This window comes from Cherax quadricarinatus, chromosome 26, assembly GCF_038502225.1.
Source record: "Cherax quadricarinatus isolate ZL_2023a chromosome 26, ASM3850222v1, whole genome shotgun sequence".
NCBI lineage: Eukaryota > Metazoa > Arthropoda > Malacostraca > Decapoda > Parastacidae > Cherax > Cherax quadricarinatus.
Window position 1 is genome coordinate 16,745,690 of NC_091317.1, and position 12,939 is coordinate 16,758,628.

The 12,939-nt window shown below is 41.9% G+C and overlaps 1 protein-coding gene across 11 annotated transcripts in view; it reads right to left on the reverse strand.

Moving 5' to 3' along the window:
* LOC128691649 (uncharacterized) overlaps positions 1-12,939 on the reverse strand; it is a 621,418-nt gene that overhangs the window by 88,932 nt on the left and 519,547 nt on the right. For all 11 annotated transcript variants that reach the window (XR_011392438.1, XM_070088825.1, XM_070088824.1 and 8 more), the window contains 2 exons: positions 1,716-9,911; positions 105-208 (listed from right to left, as the gene is read on the reverse strand). Coding sequence is in view for 10 of the 11 variants with exons in the window: in XM_070088825.1 (XP_069944926.1) it covers positions 105-208; positions 1,716-9,911 (8,300 nt within the window). In the remaining variant the exon portion in view is untranslated. The remainder of the gene's footprint in view (positions 1-104; positions 209-1,715; positions 9,912-12,939) is intronic.

Genomic DNA, 12,939 nt, shown 5'->3' on the forward strand with positions numbered 1-12,939 from the left:
TCTTCATTATTTTAAGAATCAATGAAAAGCATAATATACCCATTTATATGTTAGTACTATATTAAAGAGTTATGAGTTAATGGGTTTGAGACAGTTGTCCCCACCTTGTCAATGGCTGGACTGAAAGAGAGGTGAGGCATGGACTTCCTCACCACCCCGGTGTCCGTCTGAGTAGCCTGCGTCCTCATGCATGATCGCTTCAATTTTTCTGTGGAGTGTCAAGAAGGGGGGGTCTCACTCAGTGTTAGTAACACAAGGGACGAGGGACCCTGACGTTCGACGTGGAAATTCTTCGAGCAAAAGCAACCAGCAGACTTAGTAAGGAAAGGGGCAGGTAAGGAAAGTCAGGTGCGTGTACTCTGGAGCAGACTCGTAGAGGACAGTAAAATTTGAGTAGGAAAGGTGCTGGTGTAACCTCACTGTGACCAAATTTAAAGAGGGCATGTTATAATAAAGATTAAAAATGCAGAGAGTACAAAATATGAAACAGCACATGGATGGAGCCTTGGATCTAAAATCCTCCTCAGTATTCTAAGAGAGATGGCTATACGCATTGATTGTGAGGATAATGAGTGAAGATGCAAGGATGGGTATTGAAAGCGGATAGAGTTACCTGGATGCCCAAATGACAAGGATAATATGTAGAACATGGTGTGGGATGCTGGGTGTTCTACCACATCCCTGTCAGTCACATAAATACTGAGATAAACACCTAAAATATAACTACTCCTGTATCCACAAATAAGAAGTCCCAATCTCTATTTTAATCCCTCTCTCTCTCTCTCTCTCTCTCTCTCTCTCTCTCTCTCTCTCTCTCTCTCTCTCTCTCTCTCTCTCTCTCTCTCTCTCTCTCTCTCTCTCTCTCTCTCTCTCTCTCTCTGTCTCTGTCTCTGTCTCTCTCTGTCTCTGTCCCTCTCTCTCTCTCTCTCTCTCTCTCTCTTGAAAATAACCAAATTAAACTTCATCTTCATGAGATGAAATTAAATTACACAGTAATTAGACATCACTGCACAACATGGTGAACATCACATAGCGTTGTGGTGAGGACATGACACTGTCGTAGTGAAGTCATGACACATATTTGTGGTGAGGACATGACAGTGTGTTTAATTGTCTGCTGAGTGTAATGGTCAGTTATGTAAAGGTCTGCGCTGATAGTATCAAGTTTCCTTCATCATGTATCATTTAGCAATTAACTATCGTATTAGCGATTCTAATCATGTTGTATCAGAATTCTATATCAGATTTGTATCACATTTATAATTCGTTAGAGAATTTGCCCTGTTCAAAAATCCTTTTCTATGTTTAGCTAGTGCATCTAGTGTCATTAAGTGCTATACTTTACTAGTGCATCTAGACTGATATTTAACTACTACATCTAGTGTAATACTGTGCTAGTTAACCAGTGTGTCTATCTTAATTTTGTGTTATGTTCAATTAGTGCGACTAGAGTGAAATTGTATTGTTCACTGCATGACAATTAAGGAGTTGCATCACACTGTGTGTGGAGACTAACACAACATAAATATTTATTAACATCACTAGACAAGATTTCTAGAAGCTGAGAGGATACCTACACGAGGGACTAGGTGTTAACTTTTACATTAGCTAGTTAGTCGTACCTTGCAGTGATTAGGCACACACTCCACGGTATTATTGGACAGCCACTGTAAGGTCAGGTCAGGTCAACTTGAGGCAGGGTCATGGGTACTGACCTTCCATCTCGAAAGACTGCTGTGAGGTGTCTTGAACGGTAGTTTCCAACTCTTTTGATCTTTTACATCCTGCCGCTCTCTCACATTCTAATTTAGTATCATCCTGGGAAAGGTGATAATCTCGTCCAGGGAAGGTGGGTTGGGAGTCCCCAAGCAGAGTGGTGTTCCCAGATACACACTGGAATACATGGCGGCACGGGTCTTCAGGCTCCTCCTGTCCGCCTCTATCGCCCTGAAAGTGCTCGTCATACTCGCTTTCTGAGATGTCGTTATCAGTAAGGAACTCCTCGTAGTTGTAATCCTTGAATACGTCTTTGAAGATGAGGTCTACAGCTTTCATCTCCTCCTGGCAGTCTCCTTCACGGATCATCATGTATTCTTCGTAAGCGTTCTGTTCCCCTCCGCCCTCTCCCGCGTCCTCACTATCCTCGTAGCGACTCGAGTCCTCATTATAACTAGAATCCTCATAAAAAGAGGTTTCCTCTTCCGTTAATGCCTCAAATTCGGCCAATAAATCTTTCTGATTTCCTTCTCTGACTCCTGTGTTTTGAAGGTAATTTCCAGTTTCAGCAGCATTATGAATACTGCTCTTATCTGCTGAGGCGGAGAGATCAATCAGCACATCAGATGTGAGAGGGCTCCATTCCTTGGCATAGTCTTCCTCTACTTCATCTGCCCATTGTTTATGTTTTGGCTTTTTGCTAATTTCTTCTGTTCCGTCTCTCTGTTCAATGCTTTTCAAATTCTCCATTTCATTTGTTTTCCTTCCATCACCCGTTATTTCTTTTACTTTGGTAATGTCAGTAATCCCTTGTAATTCTACCCCCTTCATCTCTCCCTTTCCATTTATATTTCCTGCAGTGATACCTTGATCGAACACACTCTGTCTCTGGCCACTGCTTGTGTCAGCTTCTTTCTTCAACACACCACTGCCCTTTAGTTCATCTCCTTCCTCCAGTCCGCCTTTCTTGCTTTTATGTTTCCTTTGTCTTGGTCTTCGTTTCTTTTTCTTCTCTCTTGGTATAGCGCCTCCAGTCTCACCTGTTCTGTGTTGCACCTGTTCTATCATTTCCTGGTCATCTGGCGATCCTTGTGTCTCTCTCCCTATTTCTTTGGGCGCCTTTGTTTTATATATATTAGAAATATTTCGTTGCAAATGTTTAGCATCTCTTTTGTCAACATTCTTCCCTTCAATTATCTTTCTTTGCCATGGTTTGCATGGTCTTCCCAGCTTATTCTTAATCCCTTCTTTGTTTACCGATTCCTTCTGAAGTTCTATAAACTCATGCTGAGTTGTGATTTGTTGGCTGCTAGTCCGAGACACATCCATGGATTCCTTTTCTTCCTGTAAAGTACCCTTGGGTTCTTCTATAACCTCTTCGACCTCACCAGCACCCACCAAATCTGACCCACAGATGCTCTCCTCTTTTCCTTGACCGACTTTTATGTAGTTTATAACGATGCCGTCTTCATCCTCCTCACTGAAGGTATGGCCAGACTCAAAGGACTTCATGTCAGCCTTCAGTTCGTTGCTCATTCTTTTGTCAAGCATACCCGCCCATGGAACCTCGGGTGACTGATTGCCACTCATTCTTTGTTCAAAAGCACTCATCGAGACATTCTTAGTAGTTTCACTACTATTGTGAGAGTCTTCTCGTTTCTCAGCGAGATGAACCACACATTCTGGGTAATTTAATGCTGTATCCCCCTTTTTGTTTAATTTACCTTCATTTACATGTGGAACTTCTTTCCTTTCATGTTCATCTGTCAAAAGATTCGTTGTTTTCTTTGGTTTATCTTTAAATAGCTTGGTTTCTTTCTTGGGATCTTCCTCATCAATAGCAATATTTGTGGCAGTAGGTTCGTCTTTGATGTTTAAATCCTCAAAAAGAGCATCTGAAGCAGATAGTTGTTCATGTTCGGCTTCCATAGAAAGAGCCTTTAGAGCAGCTGGTTGGTCTTCATGGTCTGCAAAATCTTCTGGAGTGGCTGGCTGGTCTTCGTGGGCTGGTTTCTTAAGAGCCTCAAGAGCAGATGGTTGGTCTTTGTGGTCTGGTTCCTTATCAAAAGCCCCTTGTACAACTGTTATGTCTTCGTGATTGGGCTCCTTAAGAACGTCTGAAGTAGCTGGCTGGTTTTTGTAATCTGGTTCCTTTTTAAGAGCTTCTAGAGCGGATGGTTGGTCTTTACGGTCTGGTTTAGTAAGAGCTTTTTGAGTGGCTGGCAGGTCTACATGATCTGGTTCCATAGTTAGAGCTTCTAGAGCGGCTGATTGGTCTTTGTGGTTAAGTTTCTTAGGGAGAACCTCTAGTGACACTGCTTGATCTTCGTGAGATGGCTCTGAAACAAATACATTTGTAACAGCTTGTTCGTCTTCGAGGTTTTTCTCAACAAGAACCTCTGGAGTAGCTGGTTGGTCTTCAGAATCTGGTTTCTTAAGAACCTTTGGAGCAGCTGGTTGGTCTTTTTGATCTTGTTTCTTAAGGGCATTTGGAGTGGTCAGTTGGTCCTCATGGTGAGGCTTATTAGCAGGAGCCACTGGAGGAGCTAGTTGGTCTGTGTGGTCTGTTTCCTTAAGAGCCTCTGAACCCTCCTGCTGTTCTTTACAGTCTGGTTCTGTAACAAGAACCTTTGGAATAGTGAGCTGGCCTTTGTAATCTGTTTTTTTCACATAGGGCTGTGTAGCTGCTGGTTGGTCTTGGTGGTCTGGTTCCTTAAGTGATTCAGTAGCTGCTGGTTGGTCTTCGTGGTCTGGCTTCTGTGAAGCCTCTGTAGCTGCTGGTTGGTCTTCGTGGTCTGGCTTCTGTGAAGCCTCTGTAGCTGCTGGTTGGTCTTCGTGGTCTGGCTTCTGTGAAGCCTCTGTAGCTGCTGGTTGGTCTTGGTGATCTGGTCCCTCAAGTGCCTCTGGAACAGTTGGTTGATCTCGTTGGTCTAATTCTTTAAGTGTCCCTAGTGTGGTCGCTTGGTCTTGGTGGTCTGGTCCTTTATATGTTTCTAAAGCAGACTGTCGATCTTCTTGGTCTATTTTCATAAGTGTCTTTAGAACAGCTGCCTTGTGTTCATGATCTATTTCTTCAAGACAAGTCGTTGAAGCAGTTGGTTGCTCTTCAAGGTCTGTATCTGTAACAGAAACCTCTGGAAGAACTGGTTGATCTTCGTGGTCTGGTTCTTTAAGAGTCTCTAGAGTAAGTGATTGGTCTTTTTTGTCTGTTTCATTAAGTGCCTCTGGAACGAGAGATCTGTTTTCGAGGTCTGATTCCTCAACAAGAGTTTTTGATGCTGCTGCTTGATCGTCAGTGTCTGTTTCTATAACAGGATCCTCTTGAATAGCTGGTTGATCGTCCTGAACTTGCTCTTTAAGAGCATCTGGAGCACCTTGCTGGTTTTTGTGGTCTAGCTCTTTAACAAGATTACCTGGAGGTGCCTCTTCCTCACTGGTGAAAGATTCTTTAAGGCTTTCTTTACAAAATGTATCTTGCTGTTGGTCAACATCTCCACAAGAGCCATCATACACGTCCAGGTCATTATCTTGGCAACTTTCAACATATGACGCTCTATCATAATGTGTTCTTTTCTCCCTGAATTTCGTCTTTTTAACGAATGTTCTTTTCTCCCTTACAGGATTAGTTTCTGTCTTCTGCTTATTCTCAGCATCAACGTCTGTCGATATATTACTCTGTGGCTTCGGTTCACGCACACTAACAAGAGTGTTTTTTGCTGTGTTGTTTCTGTTGTGTTGCTCTTCCGTTTGTGATTCGTTTGATTCTTTCTCATGGACTCCACCATTTACTTCAAGATTATCATCCTCAGCATTTTCCTGCAAAAAAACATGCATCTTTTCATCAGCAATGGTTACTTGTGCTGCAGAGGTGTGTGAGGACGGCGTACTCGGATTGTTGCTATTTTCTCTCTTTTCCATCTTCTCCTCATTCTCGCTGTCTTGTCTTACGATTTCTGTAAACTCTGGATATTCCTCGTCGACCTCCGCAACCTTTTCCCTCTCACTGTCAACATTTACTTGGTCAGTAGTTTGTGAATACATCATTTCTGTTATTCTACCTTGTTGTAAAGGTAGTTCGTTCATTTGTATATTTTCGATCTCTGCAATCTCTGGTTCATTTTCTGAGGAGACTTCCTGATGGATCTTGAGCCCTCCTTGGTGTTGCAGATCGTCATCTTTCAGTTCGTCTTCATTTTCTTGGTCCAAGTTTGTGTCTGCTAACCAGACCCTCATGTCAAGGCTGTGATTATTGCCATCCTCTCTCTCACTTGACTCACTCTGTAACCACACGCTCATACTGATTCGTCGGTTACCCTTATCTAGCGGACCGTCACTTTCAGCCGAGCATTCTGCTTCTCTTTGATGATGGTCAACCACGTAAATATCTCCAACATCGTCACTGTCATCATCTTCAGTAGTCTCAGTTGCAGTTTCCACTGGTGTGGCGGTAAGACCATTCCTGTGCACCGAGGTATGACTAGTATCTGCTCTCCCTTCTCGAGTGCATTCACTGTTGACATCTGGATTGTCTAGTTCATTATCAGAATGTACACGAACTAGAATGCTTCTTTGATCATGTTCACGGTCACTTTCACCATCCGGGGCTCCTATATCAGTAGTCTCCTGATCACTTTCATCTTCTAAAGTGCCGGTACCATCAGCGTGGTCACTTTCCCCATCCGGAGCACCTGGATAATAATACTGATAGCCTTCAACTTCCAGAGCACCTGAATCAGCCTCCTGATCACTTTCATCTCTAACACGAGCGTCTTCACCATCTGAGGCCGCACCTGTGTCACCATCTCCGCTGGCACCATCTGGGGCCCCACCTGTGTCACTATCGTCATCACTCTCACCATCTGGGGCCCTGCCCCTGCCACTTTCATCACTCTCACCATCTGACCCTTGTATCTCAATGTCACGTTCCATGTCATAATTTACATTAAGCAGTGATATGTTTAACTTATTCCCACCGACAAGATTCTCAAATCTGCTCTCCAACTGAGGAGTCTTGGCACTTGCTTTGCCACTCTCCTTGTCCTCTCCTTCATCGTTGTCCACCTTCGTGTGAGTCTTTATAGTGACGACTGTCTTGCCTGGTTTTCTCGTGCTCTCGCCGTCATCACTCTCAGCTTCACTAACATCCGCATCGTTACCAGATTCTCCTACTTCCAACAATGCCGCCGGAATGTTAACATAAATGAGAGAGTCCGATTTCTGGGGTAAGCAGAGGAACGCCGTCACGGGACCATCCTTCCATCTGTTGCCCGTCAACTCTGCTATTGTAAAGTCCAAGTTGTGGGGATATACTGGAATTACCTCATCCGTTTGTAACCCGATAGTCCTCTTCTCCGTCTTCCTGATGCGCCGGAGAGAGCTGGTGCGGATAGAAATTGAATCAGGCTGGATATCTTGAAGGAAATTGTCTTGGATGGGAGACTTGAAATGGTCTTCAGTCTGTGTTGTTGCAGTGGTCTTTTTTACCTTTCTCATTCGCCGTAAAGAGCTTGTGTTAGTGTTTATAGAAGTGTTGTCAGGCGCAGCATTACTATTTGTCTGATTCCTCTCTTTATTTATTGGGTTCTTCTTTAAGACTTGCAGTGTGTCGGAATTCTTATGAACTTCCTGTTCTCTTAGTTGAGGAGCGAACTTAGTTTTATTCAACAGTTTGGTATTCTCCACATCTCCAATAATCTGGACGACTGGAAGGGCACTGTTCTCCGGTTCATTCTGGACAACTGGAAGGGTAATGTTCTCCTGTTCGTCCAGAGACGGGGTGGTTTGAACACATCTTGTTTTTCTTTTCACACTTTTCTTTCGCCGTAGTGACGTTACTGCTGGTGTGGAAGATTCATTTTCTTTGGAAGATTCATTTTCCTTAGTCATTTCGTTCTCTAGAAAGGGTAACTTTTTCGTTTTTGCTGCCTCCTCCTCCACCTCCTTTGCTCTGTTAGGAGATTCTTCCGGTTCTTCCTTTTGTTCTGAAATGACGTTACTATCTCCTTCTGTCTGTATAGCGAGCGTTTTCTTCTTCACCCTCTTAACTCGCCTCCCAATGGAGTCTGTATTCGTCAAGGTGGAACTCGTGTCCGTGGTGTAACACAAAAGATTCCATTCCCTGTTTGTTGGCTTCGTTAACCTTTCCTTTTCTTTAGATTTACTTTGTTCTATCATTCCTTCCTTGTTTTTATGATTCTCCTGATTCTTGCTAGGTTTATTAGGAACATTTTGCTCACTTAAATCCTTCTGGCTAGTTTTCTTTTTTCTTTGTTGGTTTTTTGTTACACTTGTTTTGAGAATTTTCTTTGGAGCTCCGGTAGCCAGAGTCCTCAAATCATTGTCACTTCTTGGGTATTCATCCGAAATTTCGACTGGTTGAGATCTTTTTACTTTTCTGTCTAAACTCATGGTTTCTGATTTATTTTTCCTTACTTTTTGAGTGCCTTTACTCTCCTGGTAAGCAGGGACGGGTTTACTGAAGAAATTTGACAGTTTTTGCTCGGTAACACTTCCCTTGCCTAAAAGGCATTTTTCTGGCTGCACAAAATTTATGATAGTTTGACTATTGCTAATTTTCACGCATTTTCGCTCGTTTCTCTGGTCAGGATTATAAAGGAGATTGATTTCTATATGACTGGTCTTGTGTGGCAAGCTTGGATTAGTTGCTTTCTTGTGGCCACCTACACGAGAAGCATAAATCTTATTAAAAGCTCGTAAATCAATGTCATCAGATCTTTCAGAATCAACTGATAGTTTGGGCCAAGTCCTGCAGGTTTCCAGAGGAACTTTGCCCTGCCAGTTCTCGAGGTTTTCATGAGATACTGCCAGAGCCACACTGGATTTTATTTCTCTCTCTGATTTCCTGGGAAAGGTTGACGAAAAGTTGCCAGTAACGGGAGTCCCAGAACACTGCAGATCCTTACCGCTGAGAGAGGTACCTAGGTCTCCGTGCTCCTCCTTAGGCTTCTTGCTTGCTGTGTTATGTAGCAAGAATTCTTCAGCCATTTGTCGCCGAAAGCGAAGTCGTCTAACCATTGCGTCTGCCCCTTGATCTTCAGAGCGATCGCCACTTTCTTGACTGTTTTCTTTTTCGCTTCTTTCAGAATCGTTGTGTGTGTTTTTTGGTTTATCTTCAGTCGTGTCCTTACATTCCTCACTGCCTTGATCGTTTTCTACCTCATTTGTTTTTCCTTCTTTTTTCTTCTTTATGTCGAATTCTTGATTCACGTTGCATTCTGATATTTGACCAACCCCTGGACAGCTTACCTTGCCTCCTCCATCCCAAATAACGTTCTCCTTCGCCAGGACAACTGGGTTCTGTTTGTTTCTCCTTACTCTTATTAAATTTGCGTTCATATTAAGAACATCCTCTTCGTCTGTTACCTCCCGTGAGTCAGGAACAAAGGAACTGATGTCATCCTTCAGTGAGAGAGAGGTGGCGTCGAGGTGTCTCGTGTAGGAACTAGCATCAGTCTGCCAGTTAAAGGAGCTCATGTCCGTATGCCACGCCAAGGAACTAGCGCTAGTCTGCCAGTCTATGGAACTCTCCTCTCCTTGCCAGTCTGTGCTTGTATCTAAATCTTCTGTTAAGAAAATCGGATTATTAAATAGCAAAGGCCCCATCGAATCGGTCTGCATTCCCATGGAAATTTTACTAACTTGCGACGCTGATTTTTGTATTCCTTCCGATAGATGTTCACCATAGTTAGCATCAGTTTTGCCTGCCTGAGATATGTCACCATGAGAACCAACAGATTTCTTTTTACCTCTGGTGGGCTTATCTTGATTGTCCAAATAACTAACATGGATAGTCTCGTTCTGCTGGTCATTGAAGTGTACAGTCTCCTTTTTGGTTGGATTTGCTAGTTCAACAATAGCAGTCACTTTTTTCTTGCCTTTTATTTGACGCTTTGCGCCTCTTTTGTCAGCAGGCTCGCTGTCTTCTCTGCTGTTCAGACTAGCTTTGCCCTGCTGGCCCCCATCTCCAAGTCCTTCCTGCTTTTCCCCTTCCCAATGATCTTTGCATCCCAAGACCTCATCAGTCTGAACACTTATCGTTCTCTTTTCTATCTTCTTTCTCCTGAGGGAAGGTGTTCTTGACCTGGACCGTGACCCTGCCTCAGAGTCGACCTCTTGACCCCCTGACCTCTTCGAGCCATCTCGAGGGTGCTTGCCTTGCTTCTTGTTTCCTGGTTCTGAGTGAACGAACAGGACACAGTTACTAAACGCAGCTAGGGCTAACCTTGAAGGAAACCCACAACTAGACTAAGAAAACATACAAATTAATTTTGTCTACATATTTCTACTCCAGCTGAGGGACTCTTCAAGAGATTGCAAAAGTGAGAGAAAGAGCATCTTAAAAAGATGAAAAACAAAAAAGAAAACTGTAAGAGGAAGAAATAGGGAGATGAAAAGAAAAGAAAAAAACATAGAAGATGTAAAAGGGACATAAAAAGAAGAAAGAAAAAGAAAAAAGTGGAAGAAGGAGGCACTGTATTTACATTATTAACTCCGATGATTAGTATATCAGGCGATTAAATTAATTTTGAGGAGAACCTGCCTAGTATAGGCCAGAGGGCCTGTGCAGTGTTCCATTATAATGCTCCTAAGTTATTATATAACATTTTCAATTAGTTTTAAGAATAGAAGAGCATTGCAGTAGGCCTATTAGCCTATGCTACAACTCATTTATCAACGTGACTATGGTTAGTGGCAACTAAATCAAGTCATTTCAGCAATTTTATTGACAAAATACTTGAGTCGCTAACCAGTTTCGGCCAAACTGAGTGCCAGAACATGATTTTTCAACGCAAACCTGTCAAGAAGATTCAGATTTTACTAATATTTAAACAGATTATAGTTCGCTTTGGATTTTTATAAGTGCTGATTTGAGTATATTATTACTGACACTCAGTTTTGTGTGTAATGTTAACTTCATCCAGGTTTATGGTGTAGGTGAGACGTTTCATGTATTGGAAGAGCGCATAGTCTTTTTTCTAACTGGATCACACTGATGGCCTGTCGTTCATCAATTGTTTTCCAGTGTCCAGTCTGTCCCGTGTGAGTTGACTCGCTGCTGTCGCATGGGAAGCTCCACCTTCCTGGGGTTTCCAGGAATACTGTTTTTTGGCCATTTTTTTTTTTTTTTGAATATCCATCTCCTAATTTCCTGGAGGAGGTGTGAGAAGTCTTTTGCGGTGATTTATAAAAAAAATTTAGGCTCCTCTTCAGTGGAGAGGTGAAATCAGGATGATTTAGTTGCAGCAAGCTGTGCTGATAAGCAATACGAACAAAATGAGTACTAACATGGGCTGTAGGTCCTAGTGCAGTGCTCCTCCTTTCTAAATAACTTTCTATAAATGAGTTTTTTGTCAGTTAATCTCCTACACTTTCTAAGATGTTTTTCCTTTACCTGCACATTCTACTGAAGACAACTTTAAATGAAAATCGAAATAAATAGACAAAATTCACTTGTATTCTTTTTTATTCTCCTTGAGGATTTCATTTAAAACACTTACTTGGCATAAATTATATATATATATATATATATATATATATATATATATATATATATATATATATATATATATATATATATATATATATATATTCAAACAGCTTGTCAAGACCCTCGCATTTACTTCTCTTACAACCCCATCTATAAATATATTAAACAACCACGGTGACATCACACATCCTTGTCTAAGGCCTACTTTTACTGGGAAATAATTTCCCTCTTTCCTATGTACTCTAACTTGAGCCTCACTATCCTCGTAAAAACTCTTCACTGCTTTCAGTAACCTACCTCCTACACCATACACCTGCAACATCTGCCACATTGCCCCCCTATCCACCCTGTCATATGCCTTTTCCAAATCCATAAATGCCACAAAGACCTCTTTAGCCTTATCTAAATACTGTTCACTTATATGTTTCTCTGTAAACACCTGGTCCACACACCCCCTACCTTTCCTAAAGCCTCCTTGTTCATCTGCTATCCTATTCTCCGTCTTACTTTTAATTCTTTCAATAATAACTCTACCATACACTTTACCAGGTATACTCAACAGACTTATCCCCCTATAATTTTTGCACTCTCTTTTGTCCCCTTTGCCTTTATACAAAGGAACTATGCATGCTCTCTGCCAATCCCTAGGTACCTTACCCTCTTCCATACATTTATTAAATAATTGCACCAACCACTCCAAAACTATATCCCCACCTGCTTTTAACATTTCTATCTTTATCCCATCAATCCCGGCTGCCTTACCCCCTTTCATTTTACCTACTGCCTCACGAACTTCCCCCACACTCACAACTGGCTCTTCCTCACTCCTACAAGATGTTATTCCTCCTTGCCCTGTACACGAAATCACAGCTTCCCTATCTTCATCAACATTTAACAATTCCTCAAAATATTCCCTCCATCTTCCCAATACCTCTAACTCTCCATTTAATAACTCTCCTCTCCTATTTTTAACTGACAAATCCATTTGTTCTCTAGGCTTCCTTAACTTGTTAATCTCACTCCAAAACTTTTTCGTATTTTCAACAAAATTTGTTGATAACATCTCACCCACTCTCTCATTTGCTCTCTTTTTACATTGCTTCACCACTCTCTTAACCTCTCTCTTTTTCTCCATATACTCTTCCCTCCTTGCATCACTTCTACTTTGTAAAAACTTCTCATATGCTAACTTTTTCTCCCTTACTACTCTCTTTACATTATCATTCCACCAATCGCTCCTCTTCCCTCCCGCACCCACTTTCCTGTAACCACAAACTTCTGCTGAACACTCTAACACTACATTTTTAAACCTACCCCATACCTCTTCGACCCCATTGCCTATGCTCTCATTAGCCCATCTATCCTCCAATAGCTGTTTATATCTTTCCCTAACTTCCTCCTCTTTTAGTTTATAAACCTTCACCTCTCTATTCCCTGATGCTTCTATTCTCCTTGTATCCCATCTACCTTTTACTCTCAGTGTAGCTACAACTAGAAAGTGATCTGATATATCTGTGGCCCCTCTATAAACATGTACATCCTGAAGTCTACTCAACAGTCTTTTATCTACCAATACATAATCCAACAAACTACTGTCATTTCGCCCTACATCATATCTTGTATACTTATTTATCCTCTTTTTCTTAAAATATGTATTACCTATAACTAAACCCCTTTCTATACAAAGTTCAATCAAAGGGCTCCCATTATCATTT